This window comes from Gymnodraco acuticeps, unplaced genomic scaffold, assembly GCF_902827175.1.
Source record: "Gymnodraco acuticeps unplaced genomic scaffold, fGymAcu1.1, whole genome shotgun sequence".
In the NCBI taxonomy this organism is placed as follows: Eukaryota; Metazoa; Chordata; class Actinopteri; order Perciformes; family Bathydraconidae; genus Gymnodraco; species Gymnodraco acuticeps.
Genome location: NW_022992265.1, coordinates 2,593,279 through 2,617,243, shown reverse-complemented (window position 1 = coordinate 2,617,243; position 23,965 = coordinate 2,593,279). Strand labels below are relative to the sequence as shown.

Sequence of the window (23,965 nt, the reverse complement as noted above, 5' to 3'; positions counted from 1 at the left end):
GTGTTTATATTTTTTATTGTTCTTTGGGTCACACATTTGAGATGTGTGTAAAATAAACAGTGGCTGCATTATTGACTCTTCAGCAATGTAAAATAACTGTGGAACGAGGGCGACTCTATAGTATTGTCATGGTTAGCTGGTCCTGTGCTGCAAAAGTGGTGGACATTATTCTTCAATGAATTCATCAGCGTCGCCTTGACATCTACTTTCACTTCAGACGAGCCTGAACTTTATAATCCACTGGCAGGGTTCAGAGGTCAACAGCAGAGGGGACCAGAGGGCAAGGAAAATCACTCTCTCCCTGGAAAAAACTCTGACATCCAATTTTCAACTTGATTTATCAGTGTAAAGCTAAAATTGATAGTGTGTCATTACTGGGCAGAGAGCTGTCTGGCAGAGATGTATCAAAGCCTCCTCATTTTGATTTAGCGCGCCGGATCAATACAACCCTATACTGTTTCAATTTGAGGGGTATTGATTTTCCTATGCCGACTCTATACAGGGGGACATTCATCATCAGGCAAGCATAGAGTATGATCTAACAGGGCACCATAGGGGCTGATCTGCTTATTCTTCACTCAGATCTCATGACTGCAGAGCAGCTGTTTTCAGAATATTTCCTTGTCGTAGGTTGTTGTCGTACGTGCTGGAAAACAATTGCTTACACTGTTTGGCACAAAGAGAATAACAGCTCGAATGGAGTGGCCTTCAGAGATGCAGATAATGTGCTCTGTAATTCAGACAATAACAGAGTCATCTAATGGCAGGCCAGGCGGTTTTATCAATCTAAGGAGCATCCTTGAAACATAAGCTGGTAAAAAATACAGAAATAGCTTATACTAGTTTATGCCCCCTGTGTCTGAGAATGATTTTGTTTATAATATATTCTAGACAAATAATAAATATCCCTTGGCAAGTCTCCAGGCAGAACTTAGGAGTAAAGGCAAAGCAATTTCTGAGCACGAAGGTGAAAACAAACATTAACAACTAAAGTCCCCCTCTCTTCCCTTCTCGCAGACATAACAGACAGCCACCTCAAAATGCTTGGGGGCTTTATATCTTACAAGAGCAGCATAAATGGGAAAGTTAATGTAGCATTGAATAAGACTAAGCTGCTGAACTGCAACACTGCCTTGAGCTTGTGAGCATATTGCATCATTTTTCTTCACCAGCAGGTTACCATTAAATTTGAATTTTGTTGGAAGCTTTGCGGTATCATTTACAATGCACCCACGCTCAATAACCTTTTGTTTCAATGCAAATGCTATGCCTCTGAGAGGGGCTCCATCAATATTTGAACAAGAGCCCAGAATTCAATCCAATAGATTTTGTTAAGGGTACTTCAGTTTTATAAAAGTAAGCTTGAATACTGTAGCCTTCTCAGTCACAGCCAAAATATTTATTTTTACATTTGACAGTATTTATAATACAAAACACAATTTTTGTTAACGTCCAGCTTCTCTTTAGTTGGAAGAAATGAATAGCATGGCCTCATGAAATGTAATAAAACTGAAACTGACAGTGAAAAATGCCAATATATTTCACGGTGCATAATCTTGCATCAATCCTAAATAAATAGAAAAATAAACCAAGTGTAGCTGCTTACGACATCTGTTTTTTTTGGAAGAAAACTCTTTGAACTATACGGCAAGTCAAAGACATAAAATAAAGCAGTAAAAAGTAATTATGCCAGCTAGAATATGTTTTCCTGACAACGATAAACATGGCTTACAATATGAAACAAACCCAATTTCAGCATACATGTTTGAACATCTGCATTGTATTTTCAAAAAGTAATAACAAGTCCTGAGCTTCTGTTTCAGAAAAGAGGCGAAATTTGTTTTGGCAAATCATCAGTGGTGCATTGTGCGAGAGCGGCAGACTTTAAGTCTTCCAAGCGCCTGGACTCACAGGATCATTTAGTATTTGGATTGCGTGAATTTGTTTCGAATTTTGTGTCTGACCTGCATTCAGTGAGGGTTATTTTAATACAGAATGAGAAACGTCACGTGTGCATGAAGCAACTGAAGTTCCCCTTTCAGGCTTCATAACAACTGTTTATGCTGTTAACAAAATATAAATGTTCATATTCTCAGCACTTAGCACGGAACAAAACACATACTGTAGGCTGTAACACCTCTGTTTGTCTAATATAACCAGCTCTTGATCCTGCCCCTCCACTGTATCTGTGGGACCATGTGGAGGCAGGTGAGAGGTGCGAGGCAGAGCAGGAGAGCCCCGCGGTTATTTTAACAGGGCCCATGGGGAAGTCTGCAACTACCACCAGGTGCTTGGCTGTGTTACTGAGAGGGTCAATGAATGCCTGGACAACACTGCAGAAACACCCCAACCCCCTTCTGCTATCCCTGTCTGTAGGAAGACTGGCCAATCAGCTGTCCCCAGGGGATTAAGCCAGTCCACACTGTAATTGCGTTTGCTGACCCGATCGCTGACCCTATCGGATCCTGGGAAAATGACATTAACTGGTGGTCCAATCCCTTCACTGCAGAGTTTTGTGAACTGTAACTTTGGTCCTCTATGTTGGACCTACCATGGAGCGGCTATGGCTCATGTTAGAGACTTAGCGTGGCCCATGTTGGTCTGGAGGTGAACTTGTACTCATGTGAGGGCTTACCTCTGGGCCAGGGTCCCCCAGGCACTGTGCTTGTTGGTGAGGATGTTGACGATTTTCTGCTTTAACTGGTTGGCCGTCACATGGTCTCTGTGTTTAGCAGCGCTGATCAGGTGATCGCACATCTTCTCTTCTTCTTTTCTGTCAGCAGCATATTGGGCGCAGTTGGACTAATTTAAAAAGAGAAAAGGAAGGGGGAAAAAATTGTGTGAACATTGTATATTTATGGCTTTCTGTACAGTTTCCATTGCTTAAGCCTGACATTGAACTAATAGAATTTGAGAATGTTTTACTTGAATAAAGCCAGAATAATGTATACCCTCTAATGGAGCATTTGTCACACTGAAGAATGTTATGGCTTCATTCAACACACTTGAGTGCATTAAGATATTAGTGGATAGCTGAGAGATATATTTCTGTTCCCTTGGAGGAGTGTAGTAAATCATGGCGAGCGCTTGAAGGCAGTCCATTCCCTAACTGCGGACAGATGAGGCTCCCTGCTAGGTAGCTGTGGATGGGGCTATTAGAGGAGAAAGGAAAATACTCTAATAGATCCACAAAGAATATAGTCTGTCAAGGGTAACAAATCTACACTGCCATTATATAAAAGGGATATGTTTTGTCCTCTGGAACAAAATGTACCACCAGGACACATTGATATCTGTAGGTTGCAAATATGAAATAAAAACAGCCCAAATAATACTTCATATCCAAGCATCAGAATGATAAAGTGAAAATAATTATTATCTTAAAAATGAATTGGCCACACTATGAGAAATGGTGACATTGTTTTAAATTCAATTTCCAGAAGTCAGTACGAGTGTGCTAAAAGTAATGGTGAGGAGCACATCTGACTGACCTATCTCTGCTGCTAAAACAAGATTGTCTCACTATGCCACCCTGGGGGAACTCTTGCTAATATTCAAAATCTAATTTGCTAACAGAAGCTGGAAGTTAATTGAATTTCCTGTTTCAAATTTGAATTCTGTCAGATATTATACTTCACCATATTCTTCATACGGAAGATAACTCAATCTGTGCTTGTCACCTCGCATCACCACGTGATGCTGTGACAAATATCAAATGTTATTTATCATTTTACGGCATATGACGCCTCGCCCTGACACCAACCTAATTGTAAAAATGTCTTATCTGCGTCCTGAATCTTCAATCTTGGAGAGTGGGTAATAAAGTAACATCAGACCTCGATGAAAAGTGTAGGCTGTCTGGAGTTGGCAGACAGAACGGATGGGGCCAGGTACACTTCCCCCTTCTCCTGACATTGCATATCTAGCCGTCTCTTCCAGTTTATCTAGCAGGTCAAGGATCCTCAAGAACTGTAAATCAAGCCGCAGTTTGAGGATGGCTGCTTTTCCCAGATAAGAAACTCATCACTCCTCACATGTTCAAGCTGCTAACAGAGGTGGTGGAGTGTGTGTGTGTGTGTGTGTCTACAATGTTTTACAACAACCAAACAAACAATTTTATTTTAATACAGCAATATGTGTTTTGATATTAATCTCTGTGGCATTAATAGGCTTAATGTGCTAATTAGCTGACAGGCTTGCACTGATGTTAATGATATTCAAGGGCCATGTTTTTCTTATCCATTTGAGGAAAATAAAACCTAAATAATTATTACTGCACGAAGATTATTATTCAGACAGCATTTAAATCTTGTTTGCAGGAGTTGTTTGATGTGGGTGGGGTCAGCACAGACTCAGCTGGCTATATACTGAGTTGGTAGGCAAATGTAAAAAAATCCTAAATGAATATTGCCTGTATTTCCCTTTGCTACCAGTAATTAAATAATTGTATCAGAATTGTTAGGGTAAGAAATGAAACCTCAGGAGGACACAGAGGGACACAATTACTGAAAAAATCCAACCCTAGAACATTTTTATACTAAATAGGATTTGTTTAGAGTACATTAGAGGATAGACAAAATATTCAGTTTAGACAGAGCATAATGCAATTGGGAGTTTGAGAACCAGTCACTGTTGATTATTCTCTCTTTTGTACATTACTCCCCATTTAACTTCAGATGTAAGAAAGCATAGCACAGCTTATACCTCGAAATCTGCGTGTTTGTGGACGTCCTCTGCTCGCTGACGGTTCAGGATGAACTCGGCCTCGTTGGCAACACGCACTATGTGGTCCTTCATGGCATGGCACAGCAACCTTTAGAGTTACAGAGAAAGTTAAATGGAGCATTATATTGTATACACATATTAACATTATCTAGGAAATATCATTGGCTAAAATCCTTTGTTATTGGATGTCCCCCTAGGAGGAAGTAGAGTTAAGGTGAATATAGCTTTTCATGGTGCAACATTCTGCTTGTTGAAAGAGCAGACTAGAAAACAGCATCATTTGTCTGTGTTATGTTGCAAGGCTGCAGGTCAGTGACAGATCCCTCTGTAGCATTAGGGAGGGAATGGAGCGTCATTAGAGCATGAAGCCAGTCTGGCACACTACTGATTGACTGAGCATCCTTTCCCACTGACCAGACCATCAACCCAGTGCCCACAATGCCGAGGAGACTGGGCGTGAACAACTTCTCAGGAGGCTCTGTGGTCTCCACCCACATTCACATTAAATTCCAGTATCTTTAATAATTGAGAACACCATGGCTACTGTGTGTAGATTACATGCCATTTTGCACACCATTAGGCTACCTCTGTTTTAATTAAAACAGCCCCTGTTCCTCTCCAGTGCTTGATACAGATTGTAATTTCCCTCCCATCCCAAGGAGAAGCAGTAATCCCGAGGCTGCATTCATCAGCTGCTATTGCCTCTTTAACTGTTGACAAGCGCTCATTAATAGACAGACGTTCACTGTTCAAAGACAGGAGGCTTTCAACGCTGAGCTTTGTTTTGAAACCGAGAATAGATAAGAAAGAAAGTTGACGATTGATATATGGAGACGGGGAAAAAGATATGCACTCTCTTTATCGCACTTTTGTGTTGATATTTCATACCACAAACAAATACAGGTAATCATACTTGGAATCAATGGGACAGATATAGGTTTTGTTTTTCAGAGGTCACCTAAAATCATTGACCATCCAAGTTAAAACCTCCTGAAAATGTGTTTTGTGGTTATAATATAATAATAATACATTTTATTTCTATAGCGCTTTTCTTGAACCCAAAGACGCTAAATGTTATGTGATGTGAATGAAACACTAGTCATTGGTCAAGTCATGTGCTCCCTGTAGCTTTGGCTTTTTAAACTAGGGCTGTGTGCAGAAAATAATACTGGTGGTTTATGTAAATACTATTTCAACATGGCAACCTGGGACAGTTCTCTCACATGGATGCTGGGTTCCAGCTACAGTAATGCAAGAGAGGTGAGTGGCAATACAGAGTAAAGCGATCTCTTTAGTAATATCATGGCACACTCAACATGTTTAAAAGTGGTTTTCCTTTCAAACAGCTGCTCAATAAATCAAAGGACCAGCACACAGCTACCTGCTGTATGTGCAACAACACATACAACATTGTCTTTGTCAGCCACGCCTTGTAAAGAAAACAGATTAACCAGATCAGCTCCGTCTGGATCTGTCTAGTTAAGCAGAGCAGGTGTGCAGGGACTTGGAGTACCACAGGGAAAGTATGTATCTGTCAGCAGCACCCTGGACAGCACCGTGTGGCCCTACAGACTGAAGCCCTTTGTTCCGGGGCCAGCAGGGGACACAGAGGAGCCGAGCTGGGCTGCAGCAAGAGCCCGGGCACAGAGGAGGCCGAGCCAGATGGGTCAGCAGATGGGAGAGGAGGCTGAGCCACCCCTGATCTGCTCTTTGGAAAACTCTGAGTCTTGCCACACCCCGAGACGAGAGGGAGGGAGGCAGAAAGAGGGACACAGACATCGGGACGTACAGTATAACAGCAGGGACAGAGATAAGAAGAAGGCAGAACATAAGAGAGGGTGACTGCACTCTAGTGTTGATATGTTTACTTCATCCAGTCACCCCAATACAGAGCAGACACCAAGGGGTTTAGAGCTGAAGTAATCTGGAAGCCACCGGGGAAAATGAATATTATAATAAATGCTTGGCTGATGTTATGTATAACAGTGAATGGATACATTACCTTCCTTCGTTGATTAGCTCAATGAAAGCCAGGCCAGCGTTCTTCTGAATGGAGTTCTGCCATTCCTGAAATAAAACAGTATGCAATGAGTTACTCACGGATGATATTCTGGGCTGTAATTGGTTTGTGAAAAGTAACATGTATATTTACATCCTTATAATGTTAGATATTATATATGGGTTTACATTACATGGCATTACATGTAGGTTTAGAGGAAATCATGTCAGTATTGCTATTTTTCAGTACACAACAAAGTAATGAAAAAAACCCCGCTCTTAAAGAGCTTCAGTTAAAACAAGTATCAAAATACACCTTTAAATCTATATGCAACAAGATCTTTTATAAATGCACAACAACAATCGCATTCATCCAAATTGCACATCTTAACTGTAATCTAGGTTACGTTTCATAGTTTGTTATTTAAGTAAATAAAGCATTCAGCTAATGTATCCTCTGAGAACAGAATCATGGCTATAAAAAGCTGAAATCCTGCACAGCCGGTGCAACCATCCTTTCTTTCTCTTTGAAAAGATCTGTAAACACAGGAGAGATGTAATTGTGGGATGAAACTGTATCCTCTCGCTTAAATACAGCCATTTCCTCTGTCCCTTACAGTGACAGATTACCGAGCAGGCCCACTGGAAGGGATCCGAGCACAGGGCCAGAGTGCCAGTGCTTGCTGTCTCAAAACATGCTCTGGAAATGATTAAAAAGCAGTTTGAGAGCACGCCTTTCACTGTGGGAAATCCAGCTCTCCTGTATCCTCACTGAGGTGCAAATGGAAGAGAAAACAGAGAAAGCCCAGTTCAAAAGAGGCGGGAAAACGAGAGGAATTAAGGAAAGTGCTTTTCAGTCCCAGGGGCTTCTAATGTTTTTGCATTTTCCATATAAAGGAAGGCTGTGCAGTAATACATATTGTCTCTCCAACAATAACAATATATTTAGGTATATTCTAGTTGTAGATGCAACACAGCGATATACATATTGTGTTTTCCATGTCAATGTGTGGACAAGCCACATTTGTTGTGTATAGTAACAAAATAACTGACATTGACATCATTATGTATGTGCATGTGTTTTTGTACACAGTTGTCGTGCCTGATACCTGATACCGCTTCACGCAGGAGAACAGTGTGACCCTACGATGCGTTAAGTCAGAGAGATGGTGCTGACAAACTGCTGAGCATCTGGTCTCCAAATGTTCCCTGTGACCCCCTTCCTCTGCTGCAGTATCTGCCTGGAATAAGCTGTTCTTGATTTGGACAGGGATCATATACAGTCTTCTGAGGTTCCATTTGCACCATGCTCACGTGACAAAAATAAATACAGAAATCACGGCAGATGTGACACTTGGGTGTTGCCAGGGAAATGGCAGCAGGTCAGTGTAGGTACGCCTATAGCATGAACTGGTCACATTTGGTATCTTGTCTGAGCTATGCTTGTTGACAGCTGAGATAGCACTTCAGAGGCTCTCTTTTGTCTTGTCTTTTTATTTGAAATGGGGAACAGTGCTCCCAGAGGAGGCTGCCTCTGATTGCTCTCGATTAGAAGACAATTAGTCAAGACGTGCATCTTTAAAAAAAAGAAACGTGATCCTTGATTTAAATGTAGACCATGACGACAGTGCAGCACCTCTGGCTTTAGGTATGTGGTGTGGGGGCTTAGATATTTTTGAAGTGACTTAAAAATCTGCATTGAGACAATAAACTAAAAATATGTTTGACCTATACAGTACATACTGTACTGTAGTAAATACCATTTCCAGCAGGTCAACAAGGTCCAGACTATTGTATTTATTCAAAAGTCATGAAATTAAAGTCAAACATTTTGTACAAGATCAACTTGGTTATCTGATGCTGTTTATTGATTGTGTTATGTGTGCGGGTGGTGAAATAAATGATCTTATATCTTCTTTTTACACACATTGGCGGTGGAGACAAGTGAGGAGACACAGAGAAAGGGACAGGCGGGGAATACATAGGGTGACAGATGGTGATGATTAGATTACAATGGTGTCTGTAGTGTGAATTTCACTTTACTTCAACACTTTAATTAGAAATTGTAAACATTAATTTTGAGATGTTTCATGATCATTTTACCCTCTGCTGTATTTCCAGATTATATTTCATTCAGTGCAATGTTTAACCTGATGATCGGCCTTGCTTGACAGATTACAGAAAACAGACAACTGACGTGATTTAAGCTATGGACACTTTTGTTTTGCAAACATCTGAAATTGCAAATATTTAAATCAGGTAAATAACTAAGAAGCTAACAATTGCATACCCAAAAATCCAGCAGGCATGGCTAACGTTTATATTATTATAGTCATATTTTCAGGCGGCCTGCCAAAGGAAAGTCCAATAGTCACTCAGTTTTACCTCAGGTGTAGATTCCTCTACTCTATACTTCGAATACAAATGTTCTCACAACCTGCTAACACTGTGTTAGCTAAAGGCAGATACTGGAAAAATGTTAATGAGAGTGAGGGGAATAAATAGATTGATGTATTTGTATGTAAACAACAATTTAATTCACTAATAGCTGCTAATAAATGTGTGCATTCTTTGACCCAATATGCGAAACTGGGAAATGTTGGACATTCATCAATAACATGGAGCAATGGTACCAATGGTTACCAACTGGAGCAATAGTTCTTCCATCTTTGCATTAACACTAGATGAGTTTTCTGGTCCTGATAAGACTTTCTCTCCTCCCACTTTCCTCCTGCTGAAACAGAGCAGCGCAATATGTATTTGTGGTGTTTCAATCCAACCTGTCAGTGTGTGGGAGCTTTATCTTTTATCTGCTCTGCTTTGCTCTGGTATACTTCCCACATCTGGAGGCCTTCCATCACTAAATCTCTGTGGCTCCACTCTAGATCCCCCCAGTATGTTTAAGCTGTTACAAGAAACAGAGCTGCTTGACCTTTTCTTTCAGCTGCCCACGCTGAGGAGAGACACACCGTGTCTGCAGCCGCAGCCAGCCACACTATGATTGCTGTGATAAGTATGCATAAATAAGAAAAGGCAGATCATTAGCACTAATTCATTCATAAAACTGACAGGTAACAAAACAGAGAGGGACTAAAGGTCAGCTAAGTGCCCTCCATGCTGTCTGAAAACATTAATGTTGAAATATGTGAGGGATATGTTGAAGTTGTCATTTTATAGTGATGAGTCAAAGCTCACCATGCACTTTAGATGCACTTTTTGATACGGCAGACATTAATTATGAGCACATTTGAATGTAATTATCAGTCACAACAAACATTGTATTTGCTCATGGTAAAAGAGCTTTGCATATCTCAGCTTTGTTACCTGTAATAAGTAGAAGACACTGACATTACTCATCATCACATTGTGATGTTTGGATCACATGAGCTGGCAACACAACTGGATTCAGTACTGATGGTGCAGGGTTAGGATACACAGTAATGGCTGCTCTCTATCTGAAAGGTTGCAGAGGGACACCAAGCACTATGGTCCAGTTTCAAGTCCTCGCTGTCTGATCGATATCTCCGCCTGGGTTTCATCCCTAGAGCCCCTAATAGCAGGAACCTCTGGAGCCGCAGTAATGCTATCTGTGTAAATGGGGGGTGGGGGGGTGGACTCAGACCTTTAACAGCATGCTGACGCTCTCATCTGCAATAAATCCTAGAGCTGGAAAAAGCCACTTCCCACAGATACTCTACAGACAGTGAATAAGGGAGCTCGTCAAAATCCTTCAAAAGAGAAACAATAACTCAATGCTGGCTGCTCCATTTATGTACCTTTTTTTTTTGTTGAGGAAAGCCCCTGAATGATGGCCTCCATATAACAGAGGCTGAGCTCCCTGCTGAAGAGGGCTTTGGACTGCGGATACCACAGAGCGCCTATAGTGGCGATCAACCTCCTCGAGGCTCTGGCCCTGCAGTCTGGATCCACAAAGAGGCACCAAGTAATGGCTTCCTTATGGGCCCCCGACGCAAGACTGATGGGCTGACAGAAGGTATGTTAAATATCTCTTGTTCTAACTGCTACATTGAGGCTTTGACCTTCTCTAAAACAAGGGCTTAACAAGAGCTTCAGAGGGTCAGCTCGGAGGTGATCAGTCACTAGCCGCGCTGCATGAGGTGGGACTCAGGCAAAGCTCTGGGGTGTGGTGAGAAACTATCTGTATTCTCAGAGAGATGTTTACGTCTCTATTTGTCTATGTTTAGGTTACTATGAGTTTTAAAATATGCTTAAGGAAGATTTACAAAAGTAAATACACTTATAAGCCAAGCTTGAACAGAAATTAACTAAAGTGTTCTCTGATAAAAGACAGTATCCTAAGCATTTAACAAACCATAGACTTATTTAACAATATACAGTTGTGATTAGACTAAGCCTATTTCTTGTGTGTATATTTTGATGAGATAAAAGTCTTTACATTTTAAGTCCATTCGCAAACTTTAAAGCAGCCCCTTAACAGATCTGTACAGTGTTGTTGTAGTGTTGACACAAACGTGAGAGATAAAGACAAAGACAGGCTGGGAAAAAGGATTGAGAAGGAGAAAGAAAAAAAAACACCTCACCTGAGAACAAAGCAGCATGACGAGCTCTACCACTGAGGTGCTTGACTTCATACACACCAGACCTGTGGAGACAAAGCAGATGAACCGAATGAGTAACTATAAAGATTTTACAGAAGGATTTTAAAACAGAGAATATCTATGATACTGAAATATTACTGAAATAAATATTCTGATTTAAATTTCCATAACATAAAACTCAGAGAAATAAATATTGTTTTTGGCAAAAGGAAAATTACAGGCAGTGGCAAGTTAATTTGTAAGCCCCTTAAATTGAGCTTCAAATATCCCCATTTCAAGATTCCAAAGAAAATAATAATTAGCATGAACAGATGCGAGAACCTCCCCCCCCCCCAACCTTCTACCCTCACACGTACACACACGCTCACAGGATTGAACACAGACATTCACAGCTTCTTCCCTCATCTCCATTCTGTAGAGGGTGAGCAGCAGAAGCAGACAACTCTCTAATGAAACAAGGGCAGGTGTGAAAAGCTCATTTGCAGAAACAATGGCTGCCACTGGTCTCGAATTCTGCACCTCCAGATCCTTCTGTTTCACTTGGTGAGAACCATTAAAGGTGCAGTCATTAGTGAAGGAAAGAATGCAACCCTGTAGGACTCATTATAGGCTGGCAGGAGCAGAACTCCGAGCCACACAGACGCCATTGTTTCAGGGTGTTGATCAGAAGAGAGAAGAAACATATTCTTAATCTAAAATGTCAGTTTACGTATGTGTATGACGGTGCAGGTCAAAGAGAGTCATTTTTCTTTTTGTTAATTGTTTCAATGTTTGCCTCTTTTGAAAAAGTTATAAACCAAAGATTTATATATTCTTTTTAAAGAAATGATAGCATGCATTATTGGTTGTGATAACAATGACTACATTCTCAGGGAGTGACATTAAATTATTACGCCTTTCAGAGTGGGAAACAGACCCCACACTGAATTAATTAATTGAACTGAACCCTGTTTTATCTGTACTGTGAATAAAATGTCAAAATTAGCAATAAATGTGATAAAAAAAACGTAATTCAATTAAATACACTCTAGACAAATGTGCAGCCCCACCACTAAAATTCAAAAGACTTGAATCTGAAATTGGTTGACAGGCCTTTTATAAAGAGAAAATAACAACATATTTAAGCTGATGTCATAAGATATAAACATTAAATGTATGTAGTTGTGCTTGTGTAAATGCTGTACTATATTACAAAGAATGCTAAATATTCAGAAAACTTGATAGATGGATGTTTTTCTCACCAATTTCACATCCGTCTCTATTCATGAGCAGAGAGTGTCCGAGGGAGCGTATTGTAAATACTCTGAGAGGATGTGACCCTTCTCTTGTACACAGAGTGCCACTGCTGACCTCTTGTTATAGCAGTGACATGCTGAGCCATAAGTCAGCCGCTCTGACACAGGAGTCAGGTGACCAACTGACCCCGGCCTTGTGCTGGTAGACAAACTAAATGCAATCTATTTAAACACGGGCTGCCAGTCCTTTCCTGTAAACAGGGCAGGGTTAAGGCACGGGTGAATGTGGCATTGTGGGGCAATGTGCCGGCAGGCTGGGCCGCTCAGGGGACAGCAAGAAGCAGGCGGCAGGCATCACAACAGCAGCAGTGTTCACACACAGGCCTCAGCCACCAACTCCAAGTGTAAAGCTCAGGGTGCACTCAACATAATTGCTGCAGTGACCACGTCTGCAGGGGGGTAGAAGGAATAGGGTGAGGCAAAGGGGCACAAGGGGCACAGAGGGGCTTGACCCCGAGCAATCTAAGGAGTGATGGATGACTGGTAATTACTGGTAAATGGAGCGCCTTTGCACTACAGCACAGTATTTCAACTGTGAGCCTGGGAATGGACAAAAAGAAAAGGAGGAAGAGAGGGAACAGCTCAAGCAGTTTGGACAAACACACTACAGCTGGGACAAGACCCGAGAGGCTCGATGATATAAAGATTTAAAGTCAATGTGGTAAATCTGTGCATTTGTTTTGATAAACCTGCTCTAATTCGTGTCAGGGTGCACTTTGAACAGTCCCAGGCAGGGTAACACACATCTGGTGAGGAGCACTGAGGCCAGAGCTGTCCATCTTCGACCTTGTTTGTGGGGTTACACTCAGCTCTGGTTTGTCAGCTTGGTCAGTCCGCTGACAGACTTTGAGTGAAAGGGCAACAGACATATTCACACTTGTCAAGACTATGCTACCTGATTTTTTATTCCTTTCCCCTGAGTGTGAGTGAGGAGCCTTGGCCACATGCCCTGGCATACATGGCTATTTACATACATATATATACACAGTATACACACAGTATGTGAAAGGCATATACAAGATGTATGGAGGAAACTGCCTGTTTGCTGAAATGGAAACACAAACAAACTGTAATCTTTTTGAATGTTTGTAATGGCATTAGTCAAGAACTTTTTTTGATGCAGAATACAAAAAAAACAAGACTCTGCTGATGAGTAACCATTCCCAAGTAGATTACTTTAAAAGCTTGAAATAAATACCACTTACAAATCCTAATTTAAAAAGACAAATAATCTTCAAATGTCAGATATAACGTTTTTCTTTATTTTTTTTATGTCAAAACAAAATATTATATTTAAGATTGTGTGTAAAAAAATGAATATAAGCAGCAATCAAATACATTTGCAGGGTAGCTTTCCGTTTACATACTGCAAACCTACCAATATATTATGCTTAGGAAAGCAGACACGTGTCAGACAACTTCTTTCTGGATCCTGTAGTAATAAAGTCACCAGAATGCATTCTTCCAGCCTGCTGTCATCTTCTGAACTAATATCGGTTAAGCTAACTCTTAGAAGACTTTGGCAGTAAGAAAACTCTGAGATATCATTTCAATTTGTCAAGTCAAGAGACTGGAGGCCACACACAAATATTCCACATAGGACACCCACAGACAAATGTCTACAGAAACAGTCTCAAGCACTTGTGCCATGTGTGTGTGTGTGTGTGTGTGTGTGTGTGTGTGTGTGTGTGTGTGTGTGTGTGTGTGTGTGTGTGTGTGTGTGTGTGTGTGTGTGTGTGTGTGTGTGTGTGTGTGTGTGTGTCTTGTATTAAAGCCAAAATAAGCTCTGGGAATAGACTGGCAGAGCGCACACATGCAGGCAGAGTCCCTGAGGTTAGAGAGAGTGCCAACCTGGGAGCCTTCACACAACCACCAGGAAATAAGAGTAGAGTGCAGCAGGAGCATCTCACACTCCTGTACACAATGTGCACAACCAAGCCAGTCAGACCAGCGCAGATATGCAATGTGACCGATGTAACTCTGTTTAAATAAAAATCATGAGGATTTCTTTTTTTGATTTATTGTACAGGCTACAGACACAAAACATGGACATTACAATAACAAAATGAGACATTCCTATCTCAGACAAAAAAAAAAAAAAAAAAATGTCAAGTTGAAGTTGGTCATTTCAACATTTCATAAACACAAACCCTAATCATGAGGATGTCATGGAAAAGATGATAAAGGCTGTTTTATTGTGAATCAGAGTACCAGACATCCATAATTCCAATGTTAGCTTGCAGTACTTTATCCCTTTAACATCAACAAACCTTTACTGCTTTACCTTTAAGACTAATACAAATGTTACAGGGTCCCTGTTAGCCTTACTTAATTTCACTTTCCATGTCATTGGATTTGGTCCGGACTGTGTGGAAAAATCTGCTGGATTCTTTCATGCAATAAATGAAAAAAAGGGTCAATTTACTTCCAATGTAAATACCGGTAAAGGTTTTAGATTTTCCTACAATGGCAAACCGCAGACAAATATCACTTCCCTTGAGTTCATTTTGATATTAAAAAAAAATGGACAAAAAAAAAGACAAAAATCCACCAAGCAGCAGGGTAACCTTGAGAAGCTTAAAATATCACTGGCATGAGGCAAAGGCCACCAATTATTCCAACATTCATTTCAACGTGACATCTGCCGTGACTGTGAAATAAGGATGTTTAAAAATACCACATCTCGGAATAATCCTGAATATGTGGAGTGAATCATGAAGAAAGCAAAACACACAGCCGTCAGAAGATGAATGAAAGGGAGAGCAGATATAATCACTCTTGGCAGACTCCTAGCTTGTGTGCAAAATAGTGACTTTCCTGTCAACACCTACCAATGCGTATGCATCCATCAATGAGGCAGCCGGTGTAGTACAAACAGGGCGAGCAGGGTGGTTGGGGCAGTTTGAAGAAAGAAATGTACTAGACAACATCTGTACCTTCAATGAGCAGCTCCTGCCCATGGCTTCCCAGCAGGGTGCGCGACAGGAAGGGCGCAAAGTCCACGAAGATCTCTCTCAGCAGGGGGGCCACCTTCTCCAAGGCCCTCTCCAGCTTTGTAGTTATGCTGTGAAAGAAAACACATCAAGAAAGAAGTCATGAAAGGGAAATGAGACACCTGAATTAGAGTAGAAATGTAAGGGAAGTAGGATTGTGCTCTTTCATCAAGGGTAAGGCAGAAAAATGCACCCTCAGTGTCAACCAGGTGCACACAGCTAGTACTAGTTAGCATGTAGCCACACTGATAGGGTCTCTGAGTGCAGAGGGTAACTAACACATTTCAGGGGATGCAAACCAAGCTAGGTATCCATGAGATTAAAGCTGCTATCACTGGAGTTGAGAGAACATTTGATTGTTCTCAAAGAGGATTTATCAGCCGTTGTTTGCATTCTTTGTTGTGTTATCGTGCCAGGCTTAAACATCGGATATCACAGTTTTTCTGCAGACTGCAGAGGCCAGTTCCTTATCCCCTACACACTCACTACATGCTGCTGCCTGACATTATCCAAGAGCCTCGGAGAAACTGTGAGCTGGAGTCATGCAGCCTTACAACTCACACTGTATAGAAGCAGAGATACGACTCAAGCTGCAACATATCTCTGCGCTCTTATGTTGCACACACTGATACTAGTCAACATGAGGACAGAAAAGGCTTGTTTTTCCAGCTAAGATAGGCAGAGAGCAGCAGGGTAGGGAGAAACAAAAAAAGGAGAGGAAGGATTGGTTTAGTATGGGGGTGTAGAGTGTAATCTGCCTTCCTGCACCCTGGGAAAACAGAGCATGGGGATGACACACTGGCATTCAAAGCAGGGTGAAGTGGGTCTAGGTGGCTAACAGAAATGTCCTTGCCTAAGACACTGGCCTGCATCTCTGGAGGCTGCTTGTAATCCTGTCAGGGAGCTAAAGGGTTTGAGCTCGGGAGGGGTCTGTCCCTGGCGCAGTGAACACTGGTCCACTTCACAAAAGGCGCTGAAATAGAAAGAACAATTGCAAATGAAACCACAGGCAGAACTTGCTTCATGTTGTTTTGTGATTTAGATGAAGAAATGATTCAATAGATATTATCAAATACATATTTATTATTTTCAGTTCATAGTGGAGCAGGCAGTTTAGCCTAGCTGTTTTTCTGCTCATCTCAGATATGAGGCTCTGCAGCGAGACAGTCCTATCATTGACTTCACAGTTACGCTAAGTGATGTCGGTTACTGCTGCCATGGCAACTGAAAAGAGAAAGAGAGAGAGTCTGGAGAAAGACCTGGGCGCTCAGCCGTCAGGGGGAGAGCAGGACTAAGGGCGCCTGTCACAAACTATTAGAGCAGATGAGTCAAGGTCACGACAAGATATACACACCGAAATACACAAATATACACAAAGAATTAGGCCCCACTTTACTGACTGAAGACAAAAACACCTCAACTTTTATTTGTCGTCTGTTTTTCACAATGCAGAGACAAAGAAAATACCTACCTATGTCAAAGAAAATGTGTTTGAAAGCTTTTCACCCTGGAATATGTATACGAGTAGATATTAAAACATTAGGTGCAACATTTTAATAATAATAATGTTGGCTACAGTAACAGGAAATAGAAGTAGTGCTGAACAGAGACGGCCCTGCTGTACCTCATGCTTTCTTCTGTGTCTTCAGGCATGGGTGCTACCGCCTGCACGGCCGGGAGATTCTTACTGGTGGCTCCGTTCACAAAACTGGAGGAAGAGGAAGAAGAGGGGGCTGCATCCGTGGCTCCTGCAGTAAAGACCAACAGCAGCATTCCATATTAGTATTACCATTTCATATGTATTATAATTGTTGTATAATAATCTTTACAAATTTAACTTTTAGGTATCGAAATACATGTAATAATAATAATAATAATAATACATGTAAAAAATAAAAGTCGAAAGTAAAATCGAGCTTACATAACATCTAACACTAGGACACAACATTAATCACACATTAAAAGCCAATCTAAAAAATATTCCTTTGTTGGGGAGGTTGGTGCAGTTTCTGATGTGTTTTGGGAGTGAGTTCCAAAGGGAAGGGGCAGCGATAAGAGTGAGATACTGTAAATTATGTAGTATTTTATTGTTATAGTACAGCTTTTTTGTCTAATATTTAAAAAACATTAGAATATGTTGACTGAAGTTACAATTCAGTCTCACCTCCAGAGGCTGTACATGAATGCCATGGCACAAAAAAAAAACGAATGGCAAGTTATAGGAAAACAGCCGCAGTCTGGCTCAATTGTGGACTTTAGCAGTCAGCGCAAATTTCAACCAAGTTAAACAAATGAAAACTTGGTAAGCATGTCACATCGTGCACCCAATCTGTAACTAAATCTAAGTGCACCTCCAAAGCAGTGCCAGCAGCAACATATGGAACCATTTTTCATACCAAGACGATGCATCAAATTTGTAAATTTGCTTAGGTATCAAAGCCAAGTCAGGCTATTTGAGTGTAGTAATGTAAAGGTAAACCCTGAGACACAAGTATAAAATCATCATGACTTGTCCTTGTGAGAGGAAAACATCATATTGAGTGAGATCACGGGTCTGGGTGAGGGCCTGTGGCGTCAGCTCAAAGCACATTTTGACTTGGATACATTTCTCACATTCCTGCAGAGGGGCTCAGAGAGAGGAGAGGGAGACTTTTTGTAATGGAGCACATTAAAAAGGTGTTGGAGCTCCTAATGGTTCTTGGTGTTAAGTGGGTCCTTTCAGAGGCCTGGACTACAGGAGCCCTGAGGTGGAACTGGCTAAATGCAGCAGAGCCCAGAGAGAAGCAGCGTGACAGCGGGGGTGGGGGGGGACCCTGCAGTCAATCAGACAGGAACACACAGAACACAGGAGAGCCATTCGTACCAATAATATTCCCTGTTACAATCTACTGCGGTGGATTAAAATGGAGTTGTTGTGGTTTGGCTGTATCAGGAGGAAGGCTTGCGGTTGAAGGAGAGCATTTTTTATTTGCCACAGCAGAGCTGCAGCAGACGCTGATAGGAAGGTGAAGAGGGCCCTCTAGTGGTTACAACAGGCCCCTGCGGAGGCATACAGGATCACATGATCCAGCAGCTTTGTTTCAATTCTTGGAATGGCATCACAGAAAGAAAGGTCATTATGGTGAACAGTTATAACTGAAATGGCAAAGAGTAGTATCATTTGAAATTAACCACTTTACCAGGGCTGCATTTAGTATCTTAAATATAGGAGTATATTCCAGTACCCTTGTGCGTGACCTACCTGTGGTGTTGATCATGCTTTTGGGGGTCGCAGAGGCAGCAGCAAAGATGTTGGGGGTGCTGCCAGCTGTCAGCCCAGCAGAGGTGCTGCTGCTGCCTCCCCCTGTGTGAACTGCTAGGCTGCCAGGGGAGGTTTTCTTCACAGGCACCACCACACTCCTACAAGACACACACACACACACACACACACACACACACACACACACACACACACACACACACACACACACACACACACACACACACACACACACACCACACACACACACACACACACACACACACACACACACACACCACACACACACACACACACACACACACACACACACACACACACACACACACACACACACACACATACAAAAAGTACCATGCATGATGGGAGATGTTTAGATTGTTCTGTAGCAGTGTTAACAGCAAGAGAAACATTTATCTAAAGGGTCAGCAGAGTGTTTAGTCAGCAGGTCGGTTTATGTCCTCTGCTTGCAAGTATCTTCCCTGTCAAAGTGCTGTTGAGAAGACAGTAAAACCCTACAGGTGCTAACTGCATAATCCACTTGTAATAAAGTCATAGAATAATGCATCTGATATGTAGCCTTGTTTGCTATAATGATAAAAAAGACTTCTGAACTGTGGGTTAACTACACTTTTTCTTCAGGACAGTCGCAAGGAACCGGGGTGTAACATAAAATAAAATAAGCCAGCTATATAGCAGGTAAGATCAAATATAAATGTTGAGTTGAGCTGAGAAGCCCAATGTGAGTATATTTTGAAACCTTGGTTCCCCAAATACAGCCCAAGAACAGACTATGATAACTAATGATATTTTCGGATGCACTGTATTGTAAATGCCCTCCGACAGTATGTCATGTGTTGTACATGTTATATCTTGCAAAACTTGACTAACTTGCCGTTGAAAAAAAAAGAAGCTTGTCATAATACAACTACATTTCAGTACAGTCAGCATCTGGAGGCTTTTTTACTTCATTACTTCAAATAAAAAAATTTAAAATTATTATTCAGAAATAATTAAAAAAACAGATTTTATTTGAAGTAATAAAAGAGAGCATGTTATGATCTTTATCATCTCCTACTGCTCTCAAGCAGAGCCAGCGCGAGTGTGCCCAGACGTTAGTCAGGACATAGGGGAAGGTAAACATCCTGACCTGTTACTCCATCTGTCAGCATAACGCAATGCAAACACATACACACGGGAGGCTGGAGTAAATAAACCAGTGAGCAGAGGCCAGCCAGACAGCTACTACACTTTGCCTTACATCTCGTCCTGCCACTGGTGGCCCTCGGCTTCCCTCTGCTCTGCTTGAAGGAGCCCAAAACATCCCCAACCCTAATGAGAGGCTCTCTAGGAGCATCTTGGCAGTTTTTACTGACAGACGTTTGCTAGCTGCCGTCTGTGTTGGAACTGACAGAACTACGGCTCATTGAGCATGAGATTCAAGACCTTTGCTTTTGGCATTTGCTCTGTGAAGACATACAGAGCAGCATCTGGGCTTTGATGTGGAGGAAGAGTGTTAGACATGTATGTGGATTATAGCCTACATTCATCTTAACCCTAAATAAAAGTCGCTGTTTAAAAAAAAAACTGACTTTGAAAGTACAGATGCAAGACAAACGGAAAAGTTAGAATGACCCATGAATAATTAAAGTCAAGAAAGAAAAAACGTAATATTATTTGAATGATTGTGCCTAATCTAGTTCCATGTATAAACGTATATAATCGTATCAAATTCTCATATAAGAATACATATTCTACACATATGGATCCAAACACTGTATGATGCATAATGCATGTGTGCCTTCAAAAGTATAAAAGACAATAAAGATATTCCTGCAGAGAATATTTGTTTCACCAATCCACTTCCTCTGTATAATAATTAAATATAATCACATTTAAAAAAACAACAATGGAAAACGTATTAGTACAACATTTTCTTAAACTATGCCTGTATAACATTTCCAAGCTTACATGGTACATAGCCACATTGGCGTTGTTGCTGATGAATATGATATGATTAAAATGTCTAACCCGTTGACTTATTGATAAATAATAAAGGGGCTGCAACCTTAAGGCAAGCAATTTCTCAGCTGTATACCCTGTGAGTCTGAGACGTTTGTGATGGAGAGTCATATTACAGAAGTCATCGATTAGGAGCATTCATTCTGGGTTGCAGGGACACTGACAGCTTGTCACACTAACAGAATGGTTGTCACATCAAGCTATGGATGGCATTCCCACATCGTGTTAAAACAGGTTGCAAGTCAATTTGACATAAATAAAATCAAATGTGGCCTAAATACATTTTTTTATATGATGTGCTTTTAAAAATGAGTCAGTTAATAATACAAGTTATGCGATACAAATTGGGAGAATGCTTTTTTGTTTATTTTATATATTATTATTGACATGTTGTTGTCTATAGGAGGTGGGTAACAATACATTTAACTAAGAATTTCTATAATACATATCCTTCCAGAACATTTTGTTACATTTCTCCATCTCACTAGTTCCAAATAGTGGATTAAGGAATAACATTTAAATTATTATGGACAGTCTTTTCTAGACTGGGTTGCCTTATTATTCCTAAATATGTAAGATGGGAAACGAAAAAACATATCTGGAAGCTCATCTTTTGCAGCAGAGTTGAGCAGAAGTAAGGAAGTGTGTTACTTATTATTTTATAAGAGAATCTCTCACATCTTATGAAAAAACAACATTTTGTCTGCATATGAGGACTATGTTTTAATCGACGCATTTCAGTTTAATTAACTGAGACTGTCCTTGGATTTTTTTGATGCCAAAGTCTAAAAAGTTAAAAGAAAACCATCGCTGAGTAGGTCCCTAGGTTTGATGTTAATATAAAAGGAAGGGACACATTGTTACTCGTAAAGAAAGAAACATAATGTGGTTTATAAAAAGTAACACCAATAACAATACTGCTAAGCACTTTCCAGACATAACAATCAGTGATGCAAACACAGGTATGGTGGAAAAAGAGAGAACTATTCGAAGCATAAAAAAAACAGCGTAATATACCATCTGACAAAGGCCTGCGCTATAATGCTTCAATTAACTGGCTATTCTTTATAATATACTCAGATCAATAGGAGACAGAGATGTTAAGTTATAAATCAAGGGTTTTTATTATTATTTACAGGAAGGGTGGGGAACCTTTTTCCTTTCAATTTTTACAACATCCTGAGGGTCGTACAAATGATTGAACTCAACCTCTGCTTAAAAAAACTAAAATCACAGCCCATTCATTTAGCCTTTCTTTCATGCTGTGCAAAGAAAAAGCAACCTCTTAATCCAGATATCTTACCATGACTCGCGCATGCATGCACGCACGTGCACGGTTGTGGCATGACCACCAAAACAGAAAGATATGGACACAAGATGTGTGCAAATATATTTAGTTTCCTATCCATGTGAACATGATTTAAGTGGGGGGGGGGACCTAACCTTCTCCAGGGGGTCCGGGGGCATGCTCCCCCGGGAAGATTTTTTTTTAAAATATTGAAGTTAAAAGCATCAACCTGGTGCACTTTCAGAGCAACATTAGGAGATCTATGGATACATCTTTCAACACCCATATGAAACAGAACTATAAGCAGATTTGTCTTTTTGGATATTTTACAAATCACTACCCTTTGAAACGATATTCTTGTTATTTTTAACAACTTTGTTGTTGCTGTCATATAGTATTTCATACCTGTTTTTCATTTAGTCTCTAATGTCTCATATCAAGGTGTGCCTTAACCTCACTGAGCTGAGGTTATTTGAGCCTCTCAGGAGAGAGCTCTCTTCCACCTGGTTGTAGAAAAGCTCTTTAAATTCGTTAGCATAGCTAGCTAACCAGCTGCTAATAACAACAGATCGCCACTGTGCTTACAACTAAAGACACAGCCACGCAAACACTGCGGCATGTGTACGGCTCCTTGTGGGTATTGCAATATTTGAAGAGCTGGAGCGGCGTTCCGGTGCTCTCCGTCAGCACTCCTTTCAGACGAGACATATACAACGTGAAGACACGTTACGCTCGTGTTGTGTTCAAGGAACCTGTCCTTGGCCAGGAAAAACAGTTACTCGCTTGTTTAATTATTTTGCGATCTAGATTTCTTCTTCTTTTTTGAAGTGAGAAGTGTTTTGGGAGTGAGTTCCAAAGGGAAGGGTCAGCGATAAGAGTGAGATACTGTAAATTATGTAGTATGTTATTGTTATAGTACAACTTTTTTGTCTAATATTTAAAAAACATTAGAATATGTTGACTGAAGTTACAATTCAGTCTCACCTCCAGAGGCTGTACATGAATGCCATGGCACACAGACAAAAAAAACGAATGGCAAGTTATAGGAAAACAGCCGCAGTCTGGCTCAATTGTGGACTTTAGCAGTCAGCGCAAATGTCAACCAAGTTAAACAAAAACTCTTCGGTTCTCCACTTCTTCGGAATTACACAAGTCACCCAAATCAGCGTTAAAAAAGCGGGAGGCGCCGAAAAGCGACTAATTTGCATCACTGAACAATACTCCAACTGGTTGATTGCAGTTTCACCCTGTTGACATAGCTCCAGATATAGTTCTCAGTATATCAAGCAGAGGGTGTGTATTATCTGTAGCTACCCAACTCTTAAAGCTTGATCAGGGGGAAGTAGTTAAAAAAAAGCAATTCCTCCAACCGAGATGCTTGGAGTAAAAAATGAATAATGTAATTTATTAATGATAGTCGTGGATTCCCTTTTATTTGCAAAAGCTACTGTGCAAACCATCACATAGTGCTAAGAGAGAAAGGGGCAAAGCTCATGAATTAAACATGTGAAGAAAAAAGCTTGTGGATGCTGGAGATGAAAGATACACTTGTGACCTTGTGTAACAGCAGACACACCACTAACACAGCAGACCTCTGTTCACAAGCTATCTGATTGGCCCAGGATTAAACAGCATGCAGTGGCAGTGGTCCTGCAAAAACTCCCCGACAGGAAGGAGAAGGAAAGCTCGTCCTTATCACGTCTGCAGTTGGCCTTTGGGTTTGCAAGGGTGCCAGATAATGTCTCGTCCAATCTCCGGCAGTTACTCTGGGTGACACAGGCCAGGCCTTTGCTCTGTCACGAGCT

General features: G+C 40.9%; 1 protein-coding gene across 5 annotated transcripts in view; it reads right to left on the bottom strand.

Annotated features, from left to right (window-relative positions):
* The window catches only part of nbeab (neurobeachin b), a 219,441-nt gene that overhangs the window by 77,916 nt on the left and 117,560 nt on the right, over positions 1–23,965 (bottom strand). For 4 of the 5 annotated variants that reach the window (XM_034207128.1, XM_034207129.1, XM_034207131.1 and 1 more), the window contains 8 exons: positions 18,833–18,990; positions 17,216–17,339; positions 16,445–16,564; positions 15,535–15,662; positions 11,286–11,347; positions 6,728–6,792; positions 4,705–4,813; positions 2,636–2,802 (listed from right to left, as the gene is read on the bottom strand). In XM_034207128.1, the coding sequence (XP_034063019.1) occupies positions 2,636–2,802; positions 4,705–4,813; positions 6,728–6,792; positions 11,286–11,347; positions 15,535–15,662; positions 16,445–16,564; positions 17,216–17,339; positions 18,833–18,990 (933 nt within the window). The remainder of the gene's footprint in view (positions 1–2,635; positions 2,803–4,704; positions 4,814–6,727; positions 6,793–11,285; positions 11,348–15,534; positions 15,663–16,444; positions 16,565–17,215; positions 17,340–18,832; positions 18,991–23,965) is intronic. The other variant, XM_034207130.1, reaches the window with a different exon arrangement.